Source organism: Anolis carolinensis, chromosome 5 (genome assembly GCF_035594765.1).
Source record: "Anolis carolinensis isolate JA03-04 chromosome 5, rAnoCar3.1.pri, whole genome shotgun sequence".
Classification (NCBI taxonomy): Eukaryota; Metazoa; Chordata; class Lepidosauria; order Squamata; family Dactyloidae; genus Anolis; species Anolis carolinensis.
The window spans coordinates 203309891-203333303 of NC_085845.1; the positions used below are offsets into that span (position 1 = coordinate 203309891).

A 23413-nucleotide genomic window follows, 5' to 3' on the forward strand; every position below is an offset into this window, starting at 1 on the left:
AAGTTTATTGCATACAAAGCTGATGGTTGCAGGTTGATTGATTTACTTATGGAATTTTAGATAAACAAGTGGTTTAATAACTCTTATAACCACCACAACAGTAGTCTCTGGTGTAATTCCACTCTCACTCTCCTACTGATGATATAAATTGTAGCGAACTCTAACCTCAGCTGAGCTCCTTAGTGAACAATGTCCCAACTACAATAAAAGCCTTTAATTTAATCTACTATCGATCAAATTCCTGATCACTAGTCTTTCCCAACTAGAGATCTTGACCAGGCTCCCTTTAGTCTGCCTTGACTAAAGATTTTTTGGCCAGGCCTGTCTCCTCAGCCCTTCTTGACTGAAGAAAAACTCCAGAACCGCACGCCTCCTTGGCTTCTCCTTTTTTTAAAAAAAACAACTCCCCTTTTTCCTTTTCTTGGCTCTGCCCACTCTGGTGAGCTAGCCAGCTCTGGCTCCTTGGTAACAGCACTACTGTGGATTGAAACAAGATGGCTTCTGTTTCAGCCATTGTGTCAACCAAACACAAACACACACTCCAACAGTTAAAATTAAACATAATAACTATGACTTTTCCACAAGGCCTCATTGCAACAGACCACATTGAACCATCCTTTCTCATTTATTATTTATTGACAGTATTTATATTCCGCCCTTCTTTCTCACCCCGAAGGGGACTCAGGACGGATCACAATGCACATATACATGGCAAACATTCAATGTCATTAGACGTACGACATATATAGACAGACACAGAGGCAATTTAATATTCCAACTTCCAGCTTCATGAGGCTATGCTCAATTCCGGCCACAGGGGGAGCTGCTGCTTCACCGTCCACTTGTGACCCCGAGTCCTTGATGGAGTACTTCCTAATTCTTCTGCATGCTGCTGGAAGGTTTTATGGTGTCATAAATTAGTTAAATTAGCATTCCCACATAAATCGATACCTAAATTTCCTACTCGACAGATGCAACTATCTTTCAGGCTGCATAGGTCAACAGCAAGCTAGACTATTAATGGTTGGGAGCTTACTGTGACCTGGACTGGCTTCGAACCCATGACCTCTCTGTCAGAAGTGATTAATTGCAGCTAGCTACTAACCAGCTGCACCACAGCCTGGTCCTTGGAGGTTTTTAAACAGAGGCTGGATGGCCATCTGTCAGGGGTACTTTGATTGTGCTTTTAATGTATGGCAGGGAGTTGGACAAGATGGCCCATGTGGTCTCTTCCAATTCTATTCTTCTATGATTGTACAACCTGTTTTTCCACTGTTCTTGTTCTTGCAGACCAACGAGTGGGCCTGGGTGGATCGTACCAAGATAAACTATGTAGCGTGGAAAACTGGAGCACCCTATAATTTCAGTATTTTTGGAGATGAGGAATGTATCCAGCTGGTGAGCGAACTAGGTGAGAAGTTGGTCTGGGTTGGAAAACTAGTATGTCTCTCTGTGGGGTTTGCAAAGTGGATTCACACCTAAGAAAACAAGTTCTCTGGCCAAGGGATTCCTCTAGCCAGAAAAGAGGGAAGAATGACAAGCATTTCCCTTCCAAAACTGATGCCCATTATGGACAATTATTCCTGACTTGCCTCTCCATACTTCCTGTCACACCTCAGGTTAGCTTCACCTTGCTAAAATACACCAGGCAATACACAGGTTATAGTCTTTTGTAGTTTATTGGAAATAGGGGAAAAGATAGTTCTTAAAAGGCGGAAGTTCAATTCCATAAGATAGTTGCAAAACAAGGCTGTAAGAAATAATCCAAAGAAACATTTGGCATGACACAAAGACATGACAAAGTCCCACGAGTGAGAATACATCAAGGCTATAAGACAACCCAGGAAAGCAGAACTTGCTTCTTGATTCAAAGAGACATTGCTTTGACAAAGATCCCTCTCTCAACAGACTGTTTTAGTAGCATAACAGGAAGGCATTCCTTTGCCCTTTGACCTCTCTCTTATTTGCTATTCTAAGACTTCTGCAAACTCCCCTAAATTCCAAGCGGCTGAGAGTATCGTTAAGGCCAAACTGCTCGTTAGTGTTTTCAGGCTGGGAGCTGCTCTCCCTTCCTGCTTCTTGCACCTGGGAAACATCAGCATCAACAACACCATTTCCTCCTGTGGGAAAGCCTCCCTGTTCCCCATCTTCCACAGCAGGAACACCCTGCACCTGAATCCCATAATTCCCATCAGAGTCATCTTGAAACTCATCCTGAACCTGAATCCCATAATTCCCATCAGAGTCATCTCGAAACTCATCCTGAACCTGAATCCCTTCATCTTGAACCTGTATCCCAAAATCCTCATCAGAGTCACTCTGAGGCTGAGTCACAACACTTCCCTTGAAACATATTTGTATTACAGCATCTAGCATTGGTGGAGAATACTGAAAGTATGGAGTTCACTAACATCTGAGGAGGCCACACAATCCTCACCTCTTCCTCGTTCAATCAAGGCTTTGTTGGCAGATATTTATCAGCTCAGCTCCCAATGTTGCCAGGGGCTCAGACTGAAGGACATCCATCCATCTCACTCCCAAAAATCCATAAATTCATCCTTTTCTTTCTTGGATGGTTCTGGGCTCCTTTCCTCATAGCTTTACCTAGGAGAGCTTCCAGGAGGCCTCATTCTTTCACTTGTTTTAACTTCCACTACATTTTCCCAAAGGTCAAAACCTATTTTGTATTTTGTATTTTTCCCCCCAATTTCTGGGTTCCTTGGACCAATTTAGGTCCTCAAAAGCCTTCTTTTGCCCTTGGACATCTTGTTATTAAAACAAGCGATGAATGAGCTTTGCAACTCCTTCCCCACCAAATTCTGCCGCTTGCAAGCCCTGGCCGATCCTGGCTGCTTCTCCTCGGCAGCCTACGCCGCTCTCCTCCAGGCCGCTTTCTGGAGCTTACTCAGCAGCCAGGCTGAGCAGGCCTTCTTAGGTAAGCCTGTGCCTTTTCCTTGAGCCGGCAGGAAGGGAAGGGAAGCTGCAATGTTATTTATTTATTTATTTATTTACAGTATTTATATTCCGCCCTTCTTTCTCACCCCGAAGGGGACTCAGGGCGGATTACAATGAACACATATATGGCAAACATTCAATACCAACAGACAAACAACATACATTAGACAGACTCAGAGGCATTTTTAACATTTTTCCAGCTTCACTATTCCGGCCACAGGGGGAGCTGTTGCTTCACCGTCCAGTAGTGGCTGTACTTCCTCATTCATTTCCTTGTGTTTTGCTGGCAGTTTTATGGTGTTGTAAATTAGCCTCCCGCATAAAGCGTCCCTAAATTTCCCTAATTGACAGATGCAACTGTCTTTCGGGGCTGCATAGGTCAACAGCAAGCCGGGGCTATTAATGGTCGGAGGCTTAACCCGACCCGGGCTTCGAACTCATGACCTCTCAGTCAGTAGTGATTTATAGCAGCTGGTTACTAGCCAGCTGCGCCACATTCTCTCTTGAGATCTCCTTGCAAAAGAAGCGAGAGTGGGTTTCTTCCTTGCTTGTTTTTTGCTCCTCTCTTCCTAGTGCATTCATTGTTCAGCCTAGCTGTGTTTCAGCATTGCAGTAGCACGGGGATTTTGCTGTTTCATGGGGACGCCCGCCTGCACATGGCGGGTCGCACACTGTTGAGGGCGCAAGCGGCAGAATTTGGTGGGGAAGGAGTTGCAAAGTTCATTCATCGCTATGATAAGTGCCTAGATTTGAAAGGCGACTATGTTGAGAAGTGGTATTTGGGTGTGGATTTTAACTGCATATGGTAAATGTTTTCTCCTACACTTCGTTCATTTTTAATTCCAAAACGTAACCTATTTATTTATTTATTTACACCATTTATATTCCGCCCTTCTCACCTCGAAGGGCACTCAGGGCGGATCACATTACACATATAGGCAAACATTCAATGCCTTTTAACATAGAACAAAGACAAACAAACATAGGCTCTGAGCGGGGCTCGAACTCATGTCCTCCTGGTCAGAGTGATTCATTGCAGTTAATTGCACTGGCTTGCTCTCCCGTCTGCGCCACAGCCTGGGCCCATAACTTACTTTATGGATAACCCTCGTACTTAGCCAATTATCTTTCAGAACCTCTTTTCTTGTGAAGGAACCCCACTTCAACTTTTTGAGGAGTTTCAGAGTTCAAGGGACAGCACTTAGAAATGTCTAATGATTAGAGTGATTTAATTATTCACTAAGAGTGCATCTACACTGTAGAATTAATGTAGCTGAATACCACTTGAACCGCCATGACTCAATGCGATGGAATCCTGGGAGTTGTAGCTTAGTGAGGTACCAGAACTCCTTGGTAGAGAAGGGTAAAGACCTTGTAAAATGACACCTCCCAGGATTCCATACCACTGAGTCATGGGATTTCAAGTGGTATCAAACTGCATTCATTCCATAGTGTAAATGCACCCCGAGGTCTGAGTCCTTCTACTTTTTTTGTTTCCTAGAATTTCTGCGCTGGAATGATGCCGTCTGTTCATACCAACGTCCTTACCTCTGCAAGACCCTCTTTTAACCCTACATGCTCAAACTGTGGATAGCGGCTCTCCAGCCAAAGGACTGGACACTGCGGTTGTCTGTGCCTCTGTCTTTTAGGTGGTCATTCTCTAGAGCTCTTTCTACACTGCAGCATTAATGCAGTTTGACACGAGTGCCCTGGCTCATCAATACTCTTTGGTAGAGAAAGCTACAGGACTTGCAAAGTTGCAACTCCCAGGTCTCCATAATACTGAGACATGGCAGTAAAAGTGGTGTCAAACTGCATTAATGCTGCAGTGTAGATGCATCCTAGGTGTTTTAGACTTCAGTCACTCTGGCTAATGTTAAAGGATTCTGGGAGTTGGAGTCCAAACCACCTGGAGGATTAAAGTCTAGAAACCACTGTTTTAGCCTTTCCCTCAACAACATGAAAGTCAGCACAAGAAAATACTAAACACTGTGATATAAACTATAAGAATTTGTATTACAATAGGGGTGAGATTGTGATTGGGATTACACTGGGAAAAGAGGATGGAGCAGGCAAAAGTACTATATACCTTAAGGTGAAAGAATATATTGTTTGAAACTATTAAAGCTAATGGTGATCAAAGATGTGTTTGTGTCAGAGGTTCTGATTGCTAGGTGTGCAAGCCAACCAAGGTAGAAATAAATCAGTTTCATCCCAGTAAACAAAGCCCATGCAGCACCTCCCAGGGTGCATCTACCCTGTAGAATTGACGCCGTTTGACACAGGATGCTATGGAATTCTGGGAGTTGTTGTTTACTAAGATCTTTAGCCTTCTTGGCCAAAGAGGGATAGTCCATTACTAAACGACAAATTCCAGGATTCCATAGCATTGAGCTGTGGCAATTCAAGTGATCTCAAATGGTACTAATTCTACCTTTGAAGAAGGCAGAAGAGTGCATTTCTTCCTACCTTTGGTTTCTCAGGAGCCATAAAACCAGTCTTGGGCACATATCTTGCCCACCCACCCCTTTAATAAGATGGAAACAGATGATTGATTTGCTCTTATAAAACTTTTTCACATCCTGTATTCAAACATCCAAAGGCTAAGGTACCAAGATCTGTTGGGATGGCCTGGCTAGTGTGTTCCTGCATTGATGAATTGGTTTGGACTGGATGCCTTCTTGAGGTCTCTTTCAACTCTAAGGACTTTATCGCATGAGGGAGGACTTCCAGTTTTAGATTCGCAGCTGACAATGGAAGCTCAGGTCGCTGCTGCCAGCAAACAGGCCTTTTTCCACCTACAACAAGCGAGGCAACTGGCACCCTATTTATCTGATGAGGCTCTGGCAACAGTCATCCATGCCACGGTCACCTCTAGGCTGGACTATTGCAACGCCCTGTATGTTGGCCTTCCGATGTCCACGACCCGGAAGCTCCGTATTGTTCAGAATGCGGCAGCCAGGCTCCTCACAAGAACACCCATGAAATGCCACATAACACCAGTGCTGCAGCATCTGCATTGGCTTCCCACTGATTACCGTGGTCTATATAAGATGCTAGTTCTGACCTTCAAAGCTCTTTACGGCCAGGGCCCATCGTACCTTAGGGACCGTCTCTCCTTCTCCCATCATCGGAGGTCGCAACGACCATCCCAACAAGACTTACTTTATGTACCGGGTCCTAGAGAAGTGCACTTGGAAAGGATCAGACGCAGAGCTTTTTCTATTTCTGCCCCTGCCTTATGGGATGCCTTGCCGCCCCATATGAGAGCCATGCGTGAGTTGGGGCCTTTTACCCTCGCACTCAAGACCTGGCTCTTTACTCGAGCTTTTGATCTATGTTAATTTTATCAATATTTGTATGTATATATTTTTATCCTTTACAATTTTATCTTGTAAATCGCCTAGAGCATCTTGGATGGAGGGCGATTAATAAGTAATTAAATGGTGATGATGATGATGATGACGGTGCCTATTGCATCCTATTCCCAGTCTACCTCCTCCTTGTGATCAACCTGTCCTCCATTACTGATGTGCAAAACCAATAGTAGAATCATAGAATCATAGGGTTGGAAGAGCCCTCATGGGCCATCCAGCCCAACCCCTTGCCAAGAAGCAGGAAATTCACATTCAAACCAATAACTGCAAACCCTGTTGCATTGAGGCAAGAGTCATGTCTGTCAGGGAAATTCTCCTCCCATTTTCCCCTCCTTATTATCTCCTAGCCAGTATTTTTAAAACAATTCAGAGGTTTATGACTTTTTAGTAACTCGTCACATATTTTTTAAAATATTACAGAGAAGGGGAAGTGTGGGATTGTCAAGACTGCAGGATTGCAGGAATGTTTTCCCAAAGGTCTCTCCCTAGCAATCAGCAAACACCACAAGAATAGTCCGGAGTCAGAACAGGGTCAAATCGCCACTCAATCAGCAAAACAAGGGACAAGCAGTAGAGTAAACGGTGAGAACACTCAAAACTTCCAAAGCCAAGATATCCCAACAAACACAGTACAAAGTATAAGCTGAAATCCAAATCCAAAATACTAGATTCAGTCTGTCACACAAGGTCCAAGGAATCACACAAGGTCTTGAGGCCACAACTCCAACAAAAACGTTGCTGCCAGCAACTGACTGGTCTAAACCCCAGCTGTTTATGCTGGTTTTGCAGCTGTTCCCAATTGCTGGCCCTCTTTTCTGAAAAACAGCTGGTGAACATGTATTTCTTCTCTTGCCAGCTGCAACCAGACTGGAATGCTTCACTCCTTGCCTTCCAGCTCAGGGTCTGATCCTGCTTCTGATGTGTAGCCTGAGAAGTGATGGGTTCTTCACTGTCCAGTTGAGGGTGCTGCTGCTCTGTGTTTGACTCCAGCTCAGATGCTGGAAGACAAAGTCCCTCTTCCTCGCTGTCATGAACCTTGCTGTCATGACAAGGATGACAAGGTTACATGTTATGTGGAAGTACGAGTACAGAACCACAGACTGGTGAAACATCACAGTTATGCAAATGGAGAGATAAGAGAAAACTTAAGCCGATGCATGGCAGCTTTCGTGGATTACACAACTGCTGTAGAATAGTGGCTTCAAGTCCTACAATTCACTTCACTTCACTTTATTTCTTAATTAGTCGCTCTCCACCAGAGTGCTCTGAGTGACTTACAATTTAAAATATCATTCCACAATATAAAAAACATTCAACATAAAAACATTCAACATAAAAACATTCAACCTAAAAACATTCAACAGTGGCTATTTGGCAAATTAGATCTTGAGCGCTTTTACAAAGTCTTGAGCGCTTTTACAAAAGGTCGCAACTTCGACATTGCTCTAACATATGGAGGCAATACAGAATTCAATGATTCCGTATTAAAACAATTTTTAATTCGAATGCGTGCTGTGATGGAAGGGAGAAATCACACCAAATGACACCTTTGAACATTGGTGGTCCATTGTCTAAGGGCGCACCTTGCGACACAATTTTTAAAATCCATATATTTACTCTCTCTCTCTCTCTCTCTCTATATATATATATATATATATTTATATATAAATATATATATATGTTTAAGCAATATAAGTACAGTAGAGTCTCAATTATCCAACGGGCTGGCAGAACGTTGGATAAGCAAATATGTTAGATAACAATGCTATGATAATTAAGGAGAAGCTTACTAAACACCAAATTAGGTTATGATTTTACAAATTTAGCACCAAAATATCACGATGTATTGAAAACATTGACTACAAAAATGCGTTGGATAATCCAGAACGTTGGATAAGTGAATGTTGGATAAGTGAGACTCTACTGTTTAAGTATACAATTCATAAAGACAATTATTTTCCCCTATATGGCTGTGTGGCCATCTTTCAGCAGTGCTTTGTGCTTTTCTTGCCTGGCAAAACAAAGTTTGACTGGATGGCTTTTGCGATTTCTTCCATCTTTATGATTCTGTATCACTATATAGATCAATTAAAACTGATTTTCCCCACCTGACCCATTGAAAAACAATAAAATTATAATAAAAGCTTAAAATTGAGTTTCTGCCTTCCACCCTAATGACACACAGTGAAAATATTGTTATAATCCTGCCCATCTATCATTTTAGCCAGTTTTTTTTATTCTACCTTACTATCTTAATTTTTATTCACTCTTCAAAACCCACCAGTATTTTAACATTTGCTTTTTTCTTTACTGAGCACTTTTTTCAGCACTGAGCTGCTGAACTTGCAGACCCAGGTTCAAATCCCGAGAGCGGAGTGAGCACCTGCTATTAGCTCCAGCTTCTGCCAATCTAGCAGTTCGAAAACATGCCAATGTGAGTAGATCAATAGGTACTGCTCTGGCAGGAAGGTAACAGTGCTCCATGCAGTCATGCCGGCCACATGACCTTGGAGGTGTCTACGGACAACGCTGGCTCTTGGGCTTAGAAATGGAGATGAGCCCCAACCCCCAGAGTCGAACATGACTGGACTTAATGTCAGAGGAAACCTTTTACCTTTTTTCTTTATAAATGACTAGCTTTGCCCAGCGACGCGTTGCTGTGGCTTATGGGAATCCTTTGTTGGCCAGGTGGAATAGCAGTGAATAGCCTTGCAGTCTCAAAGCCTGGCTGTTTTCTGGAGTAGCTGGAGCTTTTTGTTGTATGAACGTAGAGGCATGGATGAGGGGCTGTGCTGCCAAGTTTAGTGTTTCTGAGATGTGTAGTTTTGTTGTTTTGTCCTAGGCCGAAATTTCATTACCCTTTTATATATATAGATATAAATCAGTGGTTCTCAACCTGGGATCCCCAGATGTTTTGGGCCTTCAACTCTCTGAAATTCTAACATCTGGTAAACTGTCTGGGATTTCTGGGAGTTGTAGGCCAAAAACATCTCAAACTTGGGGACCCCAGTGTGAGAACCACTGATATAAATGACCCCTGTTCTTTTTAAAAGTTATCAGTTGATCTCTTTCTTGATCAAGCAAAATAATTTATTCATTTATCGTGTCAGAAGTGAACCGAGGGTACAAGTTGTAATGTATTTTGGAAACACAAAGTTAAAAAACTTGGCATGATACTAAATGTCCTTTGACCAGTAGTTGTCCACTTGGAGTGCCTGTGGTGTTGCTATAAGAAGGTCCTCCATGGTGCATGTGGCAGGGCTCAGGCTGCATTGTAATCAGTGGTCTGTGGTTTGCTCTTCTCCACACTCGCATGTCGTGGACTCCACTTTGTGGCCCCATTTCTTAAGGTTGGCTCTGCTTCTCGTGGTGCCAGAGCGCAGTCTGTTCAGTGCCTTCCAACTTGCACAGTCTTCTGTCTGCCCAGGAGGGAGTCTCTCATCTGGTATCAGCCATAGATTGAGGTTCTGGGTTTTAGCCTGCCACTTTTGGACTCTTGCTTGTGCGAGTATCTATGTAGATCTTAGAAAACTATTTCTTGGTTTAAGGAGGATGAGCCGGAGATGTCACTGCCTTGGTCCTTTCATTGCTGGCTGCTACTTCCTGGCGGATGTCAGATGGTGCAATGCTGGCTAAACACTATAATTTCTCCAGTGGCGTGGGACATAGACATCCTGTGTTAAGGGGGTTGTTGTATGTTTCTGGGCTGTCTGGCCATGTTCTAGAAGTATTTGTCAGAGCGCGCGATTTGGATAAACACACATGCAGCGGAAGATCAACGAAGAATCACTGGCACCAATAACGAGGCTGAAGCCTGTTTGACTATCTACAAAAGATTTACTAACAAACGGATAACTCTCAAGATGATATATACAGACAGAGTGCAGAGAGGCAGAGAGCAGAGGGCAGAGAGCAGAGAACAGATAACACAGGGAGCTATTTATAACCACCTCTGCTGTCTGATGCAATACACAGTTAACTCTTTACACACTCGCATAGTGGACAGCAGACAGTGCATGATGCAATCTCCAGCTCACATTGCATCACTATAACTCAATTACATTTAAACAACTCTATATACAATCATTCCCACTTCAACAGTATTCTCTCCTGACATTTCGCCCACATCTATGGCAGGCATCCTCAGAGGTTGTGAGGTATATGGAGAAACTAAGCAAGGAAGGTTTATATATATATATCTGTGGAAAGTCCAGGGTGAGAGAAGAACTCTTGTCAGTTGTTGTAGTTAATCACCTTTATTAGCATTGAATAGCTTATCTTCTGACTCCTCCTGCCTGGGGGCATCCTTTGTTCAGAGCAACACTCTGAAAACAGAGGAATTCCAGACATGGGAACCAAGGGCAGTTAATGATTCTGAACAATGGATGCCCCCAGGCAGGAGAAGCCTGATGAACTTTTCCAATGCTAATTAAGGTATTTAAATGCAACATTCACACTGGCTTTCCAACTGACAAAGACTTCTTCTCTCACCCTGGATTTTCCACAGATATATATATCTTCCTTGCTTAGTTTCTCCATACCTCACAACCTCTGAGGATGCCTGCCATAGATGTGGGTGAAACGTCAGGAGAAAATACTTCTAGAACATGGCCATACAGCCCGGAAAACACACAACAACCCTGTGATCCCAGCCATGAATGCCTTTGACAACATCCTGTGTTAATGTGCCATGTCTCATTAAGGGCCACATCCACTGTTTTAATGTGGTGAGATGTATTCCACACTGGGCATGCAGAGTAGCAAAGCACACGGACAGATATCTTCACTGTCTCTGGTTGTGCCAGTCAGCTTTCATAGGATACTATTTCTAGCTCCCACTTTTTGCTTGATAGTCAAGCAGTTCTTCTTGTAAGTCAGGGCACGGTCCAGGGTAACTCCCAAGTATTTTGGTGAGCTGTGATGCTCCAGTGGGATTCCTTCCCAGATGATCCTCAGAGCTTGAGATGCCTGTCTGTTCTTAAGGTGAAAAGCACACATCTGTGTTTTAAATGGATTAGGAATCAGCTGGTTTTTCCTGTAATAGGCAGTAAGAGCACCTAAAGCTTTGGAGAGCTTCTGTTCAACCATTTCAAAGCTCCCTATTTGGTTAGTGATGGCACGATCATCAGCATAGGTGAAACCCTCTGTGTCGCACCTCAGGTTAGCTTCACCTTGCTAAAGACACCAGGCTGCACACAGATCGTAGTCTTTTGTAGTTTATTAGGAAATAAGGAAAAGATAGTTCATAAAAGGCAAAAGTTCAGTTACAAAAACAAGGCTGTAAGAACAAATCCATGGAAACATTAGGCATAAAGTAAGGTCCTTAAAACAAAGCCAAAGTCCCAGAAACGAAGATACATCCAAGCAGGAAAGCAGACTTAGTTCTTGATTCAAGCAAGGAATTGCTTTGACGAAGATTTCCCTCTCAGCAGACTGTTTTAATAGCATACTATGAAAGCATTTCTTTGCCCTTTGACCTCCCTCTTATTAGCTATTCTGAGGCTTCTACGCAACCCCTGAAATTCCAAACGACTAGCCCGATCTAGAGACACGGCCTCAACATCGCTTTCAAGGCCACAGGGCTTGTTAGTGTTATCAGGCTGGGAGCTACTCTCCCTTTCTGCTTCTTGCACCTGAAAACCATCATCAATAACAACATCATTTCTTCCCATGGGAAAGCCTCCCTGCTCCTCATCTCCCACAGCAGGGACATCCTGCATCTGAATCCCATAATTTCCATCAGAGTCATCTTGAAACTCATCCTGAACCTGAATCCCATCATCTTGAAACTGCATCCCAGAATCCTCATCAGAGTCACACAAAGGCTGAGTCACAACACTCTGTCCCTTCTGGCAATGGCTGGTCATTTGTGTAAATGTTAAACATTGACGGAGCAAGCACGCTCCCCTGGAACAAATTAAGAACTTTGGTCCAAAAGCAAGATGCCGGCTGCTGACGCTGATGAACAACTGCATTGCATCCTGGCAGATCCCCAAAATCTGGAGGAAAGTAAGAGTCATAGCCATCTTGAAACCAGGCAAAGACCGCCATGACCCAAAAAGCTATAGACCAATCTCTTTGTTGTGCCATCCTTACATAGTTCTGGAGAGACTTATTTTGCATAGAATTATATTAAAAATAGACTCATCTATGATTCCAAAGCAAGCTGGCTTCAGGAAGCAAGATAATTTGTTCATTTCTGCCAGTTCTAAAACGTCATTTTCTCTGCCTGAGTGAAGTATCCTACATTTTTTCTTGTTGGAATTCATATTATTAGTTTTGGCTAATCAGATCTCTATTCCGTGAGGGTTGTTTTGAATCCTGATCCTGTCCTCTCCCTCCTAAATAAAGTTGGTGCAGTGTTCTAGGGGTAGAACTGTCCCATGAGAATGGGTAAAGTGTGAATGTCACTGTTGGTGAAGAAGTGGGGCCTCACCATAGCAGTCCATGAATGAATGTGGTCCTTCACTTACCCTTCTGTGACGCCCCTGGCTGCGAAAGCACTGGAAACCAATACACCGAGGCCAATAAACAATCTAATATCTTTATTAAGGAATGAAGGAATTAAAATGAAAACAAGTAGAAAATATAGTCCATCAATAGACCTTTCAGGAAAGGTCAAATATAGTCCAGAAATATATTTTCCAATATATAATATTAGAGTTCAAAGTTTGTAATCCAAAACCGAAACGCACTCAACCTTCCAAGCAGTTTGAGTGGGGAAAATGTCCAAGTCTTTCACTAGAGTTCAAAACAAGTCCAAAGGCAAGGAATTGAAGACAAGGCTGGATACACGGCACGACAAGACAAGACTGGATTCACGGCAAGACAAATCAAGGAACACGGTTTGGCAAAGCACGACAAGGCTGGAAGGCAGTGGACTTAACGCAGTCCACACTAGGCTGGAAACGAAGTTATTCCTCCAAACTCACACGTTGACTCCGCAAGGACTAGCCAGTGCGGGGAACTTTTAAAGAACTTCAAATCTTTCTGCAAAGCAGGTGTCCAATGCTCCTTTTCCCAAGGGAAAAGAACTGAAACAACATCTTCGGCCAGATGCGATCCTCCCTAAGAATTCTCAGGGGAAACGAGCTAATTAGCTAATCGGCCGCTTTTGGCCGCTAATCGGGCGCTTTTTCGTGTTTGCGCTTTCTCTGAGCGGCTAGCCTCCCAAAACTCCCTTCTTGCAAAGGGGGGAGAGGTGTTGGGAATAGGCGCCTGTTCAAGGTCCTTTTTAATGAGCTCCGGGCTAGAATTGTCAACAAAAGGCATCTGGAAAGGAACAGCATCTTGCTGAAACGGCAGAAATCCCATTTCCGCATCACTTTGATCCATAATGGCGCCATGGTCACGACCCAGGGGCCCATGGGACATCACACCTTCATTGTGTCGCACCTCAGGGTAGCTTCATCTTGCTTGCTTCTTGGTTAAACGAAAGTTGCTTTGAGAAAGGTTTGTCTCCAAATATGCTACTTTAATACCCTTTGCACAGCATGAAAGCATTTCTTTGGCCTCTGACCTCCCTCTTGTTTGCTAATCTCGCACTCCTCCGAACCCTGAATTCCAAACAGTCAGCTCGATCTAAGAAACCTGTTTTGTCTGTCTCGTCAAGGTCAGCCTGCTCGTTAGTTCGCTGAGCCTCATTATCAGACTGAGAACTGTCCTCCTTTTCCCAGTCAATTTGCACCTGGCTAGTCTCCGTATCAACAACCTCATTCCTTGCTGTGGGAAAATGAACTTTCTCTCTTCCTCATCTTCTACAACTGGAACAATTTGAACCTGACTTTGAACCTGAATCCCATCATCCTCATCAGAGTCACTCTGAGGTGCCAGCTGAATCACAACACACTGCCCATCTGCCTTTCGTCTTCTTGCACGGCATGTCCCTCTATCTCTAGGCAAAGAAGGGAAACTTGGAACAGAGAAGGAACTGGCCCTGAGAGATGCCAAGTGGAACAGAAACCCATTTAAGGAATGCCTCCCAGTTGTTTTTAGCTGTAATTTCATGAATGTAGATGGGCACTACACTAGCACGATGCAGGATTTTGGTCAGTGTGCTTCCAACTTGTTTCCACCATGCCAACCATTCTCTTCGCATTGTCACGTTGTCCAGGGCCGGCCCCACTATTGAGGCCCCTGACGCCGCCGCCTCGGGCGCAGGCCCGGGGGGGCGCCGTCAGGCTGGGCGGGAGGCGGGGCACCGCCCTGACGGTGCCCCGCCTCCCGCCCAGTGCGCCCTGGCCCGTCTGGCCTTTCCTAGCTGGCCAGACTGCAGCGGAGGTCCCTGCAGGCCGCAATCGCGGCCTGCAGGGACCTCCGCTGCAGTCTGGCCTGCTACAAAAGGCCAGACGGGCGAGCGGGAGTAGCGTGGGAGGCGGGGCCAGCTCTGACGCCGCTCCCCCCCCCCCCGCCCAGCGTGCCTTGGCCCTGCCTCCCACGCAGCGTGGGAGGCGGGGCCAAGGCACGCTGGGCGGGGGGGGGGAGCGGCCTCAGAGCTGGCCCCGCCTCCCACGCTACCCCCGCTCGCCCGTCTGGCCTTTTGTAGCAGGCCAGACTTCAGCGGAGGTTCCTCCAGGCCGCAATCGCGGCCTGGAGGAACCTCCGCTGAAGTCTGGCCTGCTACAAAAGGCCAGACGGGCGAGCGGGGGTAGCGTGGGAGGCGGGGCCAGCTCTGGCCCCGCCCCCCGCCCAGCGTGCCCTGGCCCCGCCTCCCACGTTGCGTGGGAGGCAGGGCCAAGGCACGCTGGGCGGGGGGGGGGAGCGGCGTCAGAGCTGGCCCCGCCTCCCACGCTACCCCCGCTCGCCCGTCTGGCCATTTCTAGCAGGCCAGACTTCAGCGGAGGTTTCTCCAGGCCGCGATTGCGGCCTGGAGGAACCTCCGCTGAAGTCTGGCCTGCTACAAAAGGCCAGACGGGTGAGCGGGGGTAGCGTGGGAGGCGGGGCCAACTCTGGCCCCGCCCCCCCGCCCAGCGTGCCCTGGCCCCGCCTCCCACGCTGCGTGGGAGGCGGGGCCAGGGCACGCTGGGCGGGGGCGGGGCCAACTCTGGCCCCGCCCCCCTCACTATTCGCCCTGGCCCCGCCTCCCACGCAGCGTGGGAGGCGGGGCCAGGGCACGCTGGGCGGGGCCATGGCGCCGGTGGCGGGGGCGCTTTTCAGCACCCCCGCTTCACATCAAAAAATATCTCCGGCCGGCCCTGACGTTGTCCCATGCCCTTGTGCTTAGTTCATTCATGTTTCCTAGAAGCCGGGTCATTGGTCGTTCTCCAGCCACGACTGAACAAATATAATCTCCATGTTCTCTTTTTGTGCTACATAATTGCAACTGAGATCTGTGAACCAGAAATATGATAGTGCAGGTTCCTGAACTGAGATCGTGCAGTTAGATTGTGCAGTTGCCTGAACAACATTTCCAAGAATTGCCGTCGGAGCAGATGCCTGCCTCTACACAACTCAGGTAAAACAACTTTGGGAGTCTTTCTTTAGTTTTGGCCAATATTTAGTGTGTTGTTCATTTGGAAAGGATTATGGGGAAGTTTGCCAAAGTAAGGAAGGGAGAAGAAGGCAATTCTTATGGCAACAGAAAATAGGAAAGGTAAATGCAGATGACTGTTGGAAGGATAGAAAAGGACCTCTGTATGGAGAAGAACTTTAGCATTTTGGGATAAAGGAAGGTTTCCAGCACCAGGAAGAGAAAATGGGTTTGACTTGGTTGTATGGATCGGACATGGAGAGCAAAGGGATGGGAGGAACAGCACGATGTGGTAGCTAAAAAAAGAAGCCTTTATATAAAACTAGCTGTGCCCGGCCACGCGCTGCTGTGGCGAAGTACGGTGGTCTGGGAAATAAAGTATTGAGGAATTGGTGGTAGTTAAGGTAAAGGGTAAAGGTTTTCCCCTGACATTGAGTCTATTATAAATGGGTTATATAGCTGTGTGGAAGGGTCTTGAGTCTACACTGCCATATAATCCAGTTAAAATCAGTTAATCTGTATTTTATAGGCAGTGTGGAAGAGGCCTAAGTGAGGCCTAACTCTGCCTGTCCCCTGGGCTGAGTGGGTTGCAAGGAGACCAAGTGGGCGGAGCTTAGCCTTCTAACTGGCAGCAATTGGATAAAAACAATTATTCCTCTCCCTCTAATTAGGACTTTATTTTTCTTTTCTTTTTGTTGTATGAGTGTAGAGGCATGGATGAGGGGTTGTGCTGCCAAGTTTAGTGTTTCTGGGATGTGTAGTTTTGTTGTTTTGTCCTAGGCCGAAATTTCATTCCTTTTTTATATATATAGATAAAAAAATTTGGTTTTTTGTGGGGGGGAGGGGGTATTTTTAAGCTGTGAATGTTTGAATCTGTGGATACAGAACCTCTGTATGGAGGACCTCTGTACTGAGCAGAACTTTAGCACTTTGTGATAAAGGATACAAGGGGTCAGCTGTATGCTAAGTCTGTGGGAATGAATAACAAGAACTAGGCTTGCTCAAATAATTCGATTTCCCCGTTACCCGTTATTAATTCGTTATTTTCGTTAGTTTTGAAGCAATATACGGCCTTGATTGTCCACACGTCTGGATATCGCGGTTTCGAATCGCGAGAGGCCGTTTTTTCTTATTTTGTCGTTTTTTTCGTTAGGAAAAAAAAGCTTTTGCAAATCACCCAAACTCCCACCATTCAGGCCCTTTCCTTTTGCCCCTCAGCAAAAGGGGCGTCACGGGCTCAGCCAATGGGAGGGGGCGAGGGGGAAGGAGGCCGAGGAGGAGGAGGAAGACGGAGGGGGAAATGGCCGCCGCCGCCGCCTCGCCTCAGCTCAGGCCTGGTGTCTCTCTGTGAGGCGGGAAGGCGGCGGATGGAGCCGGGAATGGAGAGACCGAGAGAGACAGAGAGGGGCCCGGCGGTGAGGAGGAAGAGGCCCAGGATGCGAGGGGGTGTGGGCCAGGCCCGTCCTCGGCTGCTCCCGGGGAGGGAGGGAGGGAGGGAAGGAGGACTACGACTCCCAGGGGCCCAGATTCGCACCCTCCCTCCCCCCAATACAGGTCTCCAGTCCATACCACGCTACATGAACTTGAATGGATACTGTGGTTGTGTTGTCGAAAGCTTTCATGGCCGGGATCACACTGTTGTGGTATGTATTCCGGGCTCTATGGCCATGTGCCAGAAGCATTCTCTCCTGACGTTTCACCCACATCTGTGGCAGACATACTCAGAGGTTTTGACGTCTGTGCGAAGCTAGGCAAGTGGGGTTTATATATCTGTGGAAGGTCCAGGGTGGGAGAAAGAACTCTTGTCTGTGGAAGGCAAGTGTGAATGTTGCAATTGGTCACCTTGATTAGCATTGAATAGCCTTGCAGCTTCAAAGCCTGGCTGCTTCCTACCTGGGGGAATCCTTTGTTGGGAGGTATTAGCTGGCCCTGATTGTTTCCTGTCTGGAATTCCCATTTTCTGGGTGTTGTTCTTTTACTGTCCTGATTTTAGCTTTTCTGTAGCTAAAAATGCATATAAAATTGATTCTATAGGGAGGATAAATGATTGGATTTCGACTCCTACAGCTTGGCTTTCTCTGCCAATAATGGTACCATATCAAACTAAACCTCCCAAGATTCTGTAGCAGTGAGCCATCTTGGATATTGTAAGGGATTTATTATTATTATTATTATTATTATTATTATTATTATTATTATTATTAGACCTTGCTCCCAGGAAGGTGCCTTTGCTGTGGCTCCCAACTTATCTATCTATCTACCTTTCCACATATTCTCCACATTGTGTGTATGTGTATGTATATTATATATACATGAGCCCCGATGGCGAAGTGTGTTAAAGCACTGAGCTGCTGAACTTGCAGACCGAAAGGTCCCAGGTTCAAATCCCGGGAGCAGAGTGAGTGCCCGCTGTTAGCTCCAGCTTCTGCCAACCTAGCAGCTTGAAAACATGCCAATGTGAGTAGATCAATAGGTACCGCTCTGGCGGGAAGGTAATGGCACTCCATGTAGTCATGCCGGCCACATGACCTTGGAGGTGTCTATGGACAACACTGGCTCTTGGGCTTAGAAATGGAGATGAGCACCAACCCCCAGAGTCAGACATGACTGAACTTAACGTCAAGGGATACCTTTACCTTTACCTATACACACAGACACACAAACACACACACACATATGCAGGGACTATATATATATACACAGTATATATCACACACACACCAATTTAACAAAGTTTCAGCCACAAAAACAAAGTTTCTGAAGTAGAACAATGACTTTCACAGTAAAGACAACCCAATTTAACAGGAAATAAGACTTTCAAACCAGGAACAGATTTCTGCAATTATTAAAAAATGGTTTATTATAAAAGCTATGAAAATTCGCCAAAAATCAGAGGATAAGGGAAACCAAAATGTTTTGGTGAGCTATCAGTGTTAAATGTGTTCTACCACTGTACCAAGTTTGAAGAAGATCACTCAAAAAATGAGGGTGGGAGAGTCCTGTAAAGTCCTCTCCCTCTGTGCTGTTTTTGGGAATTGCGCATGCGCGTCCGCCATTAACGAATTAATTTTGAAAATAACGAATTTTCGTTAATTTCGAATTTTTGGGGGGGGGGCAAAATTCGGAAATGACATCAGAAACGAAACGCTGGCGCCCCCTGCTTTTGAAACGAGTTTAGAATCAATTTTTTCATGGATCGCTCAAGCCTAACAAGAACATATTGACAGATCAAAGAGGAATCACAGAGTCAGGGCATTGTCCCCTTCCTTCCCTGCAACCTTCTCTTCTCCAAACACAACCAACTCCCTCAGATGCTCCTCAGAGGCATTATTGTTCATGCTTTCCAGACCTTTGGCCATTTTGGTTTCCCTTCTCTGGACACCTTCCAGCTTGCCCACTGCTGTGGTTGGTGTCCATTCATACCCACAGACTTAACATACAGCCGACCCCTTGTATCCAAAGGTTCGGTATCTACAGATCCAACCATTCACAGCTTGTTTTCATATTGATTGAAAATAAAGCTTCTACAAGATGAGAACTGGATGGAAATAGTGCAATTTAATTTCTCTTCTGGAAAAAAAATCATATTTGATTCCCCATAAATAAGATAATTTTTATTGACTTTCTGTGCGGTTAACCCAAAATTGCTCATTCCTATGAATCTTGGTGGCTCAGTGTGTTAAACTGCTGAGCTGCTGAACTTGCAGACCGAAAGGTCCCAGGTTCAAACCTGGGGAGCGGAGTGAGTGCCCGCTATTAGCTCCAGCTTCTGCCAACCTAGCAGTTCGAAAACATGCCAATGTGAGTAGATCAATAGGTGGGAAGGTAACAGCGCTCCATGCAGTCATGCCGGCCACATGACATTGGAGGTGTCTGTGGACAATGCTGGCTCTTTGGCTTAGAAATGGAGATGAGCACCAAACCCCAGAGTCAGACATGACTGGACTTAACATCAGGGGAAACTTTTACCTTTACTATGAATCTTGGCTTGTTGTTCAAATTGAGATAAGAGGAATAATTAAGTTGCGACTGATGGAACCTGCTATTAGCTGTTCAGTGACTGATCTGCAACTGGCTATTAGCTCATCGGCCATTGCTTCATTCCATGCTGTTTGGACTAAATGTGATGTTGCAGGGTTGTCATTTCCTATTTTTTGGGGGGTAGGGACGGGGATGGACCCCACAAGTGCCTGGTCCCTTGATGGCCGAAATGGGCCATAGAAGGAAGCTGCCACAAACTCTCCTGGATCCCTTGTTCTCTTCCTTCAGGATAAAATGAGACCGATCTCCTACCCCTGGCTCTGCTACTTGGGCCTCCTGATTGTGAGCCTTTGTTTCAGAAGGGGAACCTGCTATCGAGACATTTATCAATCTGACTGCAATGGCGGTAAGTCAACTTGCGTCTTCAGCATAATAGGACAGTACCAGTTTTGATGGTCAGAAATTAGGTTGGAAGTCAATTGGGGCCCTTTCTATACTGTCTCATAACCCAGATTATCAAAGCAGATAGTCCACAATAAATTATTGTTGTAGTCCAGTCTGTGCTAGTGTCTGATATGTCTAATGTCGTGGAGATCTCATGCAGGGGGGATTACTTTTTAATCCCACTGCTGCCACCAATTTGTGGAGAGCTAAGGATGACTGAGGTTTTATATCCACTGCCACCAGTTATTAAAGATGTTTTTATTTAAAAGCTGCCACCAAATTATAGAGGTTTTATAATGCTGCCACCAAATGTCAAGGGGATCATCAACTCTTGGCACCACTATAGGAATACGTAGCCACTAGCTACTTAGAGAGGAGACTTTTATTTTTCTTCTTTCTTTTCTTCTTTTTGATGTGTGTATGTATGACAGAGACTGAGATGTTTGAAGGAATAATAACACATTTATTTAGGCACAAGCTTGATGGTTACAATAACTTCTTCAGAGGCACTTAGATTAACAGTTGCACTGCCTAAACCTGCAGTCACCCTGTGTCACAGACGATCTGTTCCTTATCTGGAAACAGACTACCTTAAAATAAGTCACCAAACTTATTTTAAAATTGATTCAAAAATCAAACATTTGAGCCACCCTGATCCCTCAACCAGAATCAGTCTCCTGGTACCTCATAAGGGCACCGACTCTAAAAACTAACCTTCCCTATGGTTCTCTGACCACAGACTGACTGACTCCAAATTCTGCTCTCTCTTCAGCTAACCCAGTTGGCAACCAACTCATGATGCAGAGTAACTGAAATATTAACCCTTTTTAAAACACAGTTAAACATGGCATCTGTAAATAAGAAATCACACTTTGTTACAAATGTCAATGAGGTTTCTGGGCCTGTGTCTGATTGTATTGGGGATAATGGCATTGACAGGCCTAACTGCAATGGGGATAATGGTAGTGATGTTGTGGATGAAAACTGAATTGGAGAGTTTTTCTAAACAGGTCAGACGGTGCAGTTATACTCTGCTGTATTTGTTTTTTGCTTGTCTAAGATAGTCCAGTATGCAGCGTTTCCAGGGCGGGCAGGATTGGGAAAAATATAACTTACATACCTATCCCACCTTGACAAAGTTCACAAAAGTAAATCCTTAATGTGCATAAGAGCTCTGTGGTTTGTGTAATCATCATCCAGGCCTCAAACTGGTTCCAGGATTTCCTACATAATCATCTGTACAGCAAAAGCACTTTCTTCAACATTAAATGGTCAGTGTAGATAGGACCATAGAGTGGATAATTTTCAACCCTCCTTCTCCATTATTTTCTAACTTCCCGCCAGATTGTACATTTACACAGACCCCTTGCACCTTCTTTGTGCCTGTGTCTGAGTGCCAGGTACAGAGAGAGCATGATTTTTCTACATTTCAGTGCTTCTAATGTGCATACAATATATGTCTAAAAACCTATATTTTCCAGTTCCTCATCAGTAACAGGCTTGCCTTAGAGCCAGAGGTTGCTGCAGAACAGAGACTGGAGGCTCAAGGCCACATTCCTTAAAGGGGCCAGTTTTCTGAGGAGGATTTGTCAAAAGCAATGTACAAATGCAATGCAGATGTAGAGGTTAATGAGCTGGCAGATAGATGGCAAGACTTTTGTAAACAGAGAGAGAGTTCCCAGGTCTGCAAAAGGCCACCCAACTGGGATCTGAGCGCATCATCCGAAAATACATCACACAGTCCTAGACACTTGGGAAGTGTTCGACTTGTGATTTTGTGATACGAAATCTAGCATATCTATCTTGTTTGCTGTGTCATACAATAATAATAATAATAATAATAATAATAATAATAATAATAATAATAAAACTTTATTCTTATATCCCGCCCCATCTCCATCTGCCAGGGTGGTTCACATGGGGACAATAAAGTACAGGCTGCAATTTGCCTATTCTAGTCCATGCACAGGAGCCTCATCTCATATTGACCATGGCAACTATGCTCCTGCTTCCATTTGTGCAAATGAACAGCTTTTTCTCTCCATTAGCCCCCCTGCTTTGAGTTCATGCATTTGTATGTGTATGTCAATAAAGGTCTATTCCATTACAGCCTCCAACTGCTACAAGAAATGCCCCAAAGAGTGGGCGTTCTATAAGGACACCTGCTACGGATTCTTCACCGACCCTGTCCCCTGGACTGAGGCAGAGGTAAAAACCTGCTTTGTGGAGTTTCATTTGCGTTTTTCCAAAAAAAGACAAGGGCAGGGCACATTTTGACCACCATGTTATCTACCACAGAACAGTGCTGTGGGATCCTGGGAGTTGATGCCTCACCAAACTACAGCTCCTAGGAGTCCATAGCAATTCAGGGGATCAAACTGCATTAATGCTCCAAAACTGAAGTCCAGGTGAAATGTTTTACTCAGAGCCTACCATGTATGGTGTCTGCTTCAGTTGCTTAGAGCCAGAATCCTAAAGTTGGAAGAGATCCCCAAAGCCATCCTGTCCACCTCCCTTCTCCTAGGCAGGAAGAAACTATCCTCCCAACAGGCAAATGGCCACCCAGCCTCTCTTTGAAGACATCCAGAGGAGGCTTCACCAGACTCCCAAGGAATCGTGTATTAGATGGACTACATTTTCCTGCAGTTTGAATCCATTGCACCATGTCTTAGTGTCTCAGAATTGTAAAATTCTGCAATGAGAAGAGGCCCTTGAAGGCCATCCTGCCCAACCCTTTTCACAAAGAAAAACACAGAGAAGTAGATTCCACCAGAATCCAAGGCAGACACAGATTACAATGATGGACATTTCATACTATCAGGTGGTTCTTCCTAATGTTTAGGTGGAATCTCTTTCCCTGTGCTTTGAGTCCATGGTCTCATTGTGTCCTAGTCTCCAGAGCAGCAGAAAACAATTGTGCCCCTTCCTCCTCAATGGGACCTCTTTCAATATGTTCACCATGTCCACTCTCAACCTTCTCTTCTCCAAGCTCTCTTCTCTGCTCCTCAAAAGGATCCAGGGCTTCCACACTCATTTTGGTGGCCCTTCTCTGGGCCACTTCCATCTTCTCCACCTCTTTCATGAATGGCTTTGCTCAGAAGTGGACACAGGGTTATTATTATTCCAGGTGTGAAAGCAATGAGGCTAGGACTTCCCTTGATCCCAACACTACGCTCCTATGGATGCA

The 23413-nt window shown here is 45.2% G+C and overlaps 1 protein-coding gene and 1 long non-coding RNA gene across 3 annotated transcripts in view; both read left to right on the plus strand.

Moving 5' to 3' along the window:
* The window catches only part of LOC103280607 (C-type mannose receptor 2), a 39452-nt gene that overhangs the window by 9382 nt on the left and 6657 nt on the right, over positions 1-23413 (plus strand). The window contains exons 5-7 of the mRNA XM_062982752.1: positions 1291-1411; positions 4457-4479; positions 20071-20188. Coding sequence (XP_062838822.1) covers positions 1291-1411; positions 4457-4479; positions 20071-20188 — 262 coding nt within the window. The remainder of the gene's footprint in view (positions 1-1290; positions 1412-4456; positions 4480-20070; positions 20189-23413) is intronic.
* LOC134299703 (uncharacterized) lies at positions 15590-22433 on the plus strand. Of its 2 annotated transcripts, none has more exons than XR_010006957.1 (3): positions 15590-15786; positions 20071-20188; positions 22337-22433. It is a non-coding gene; the product is annotated as an uncharacterized LOC134299703 (long non-coding RNA). The 2 variants fall into 2 exon arrangements; XR_010006958.1 differs by lacking the exon at positions 15590-15786 and adding an exon at positions 15804-15924.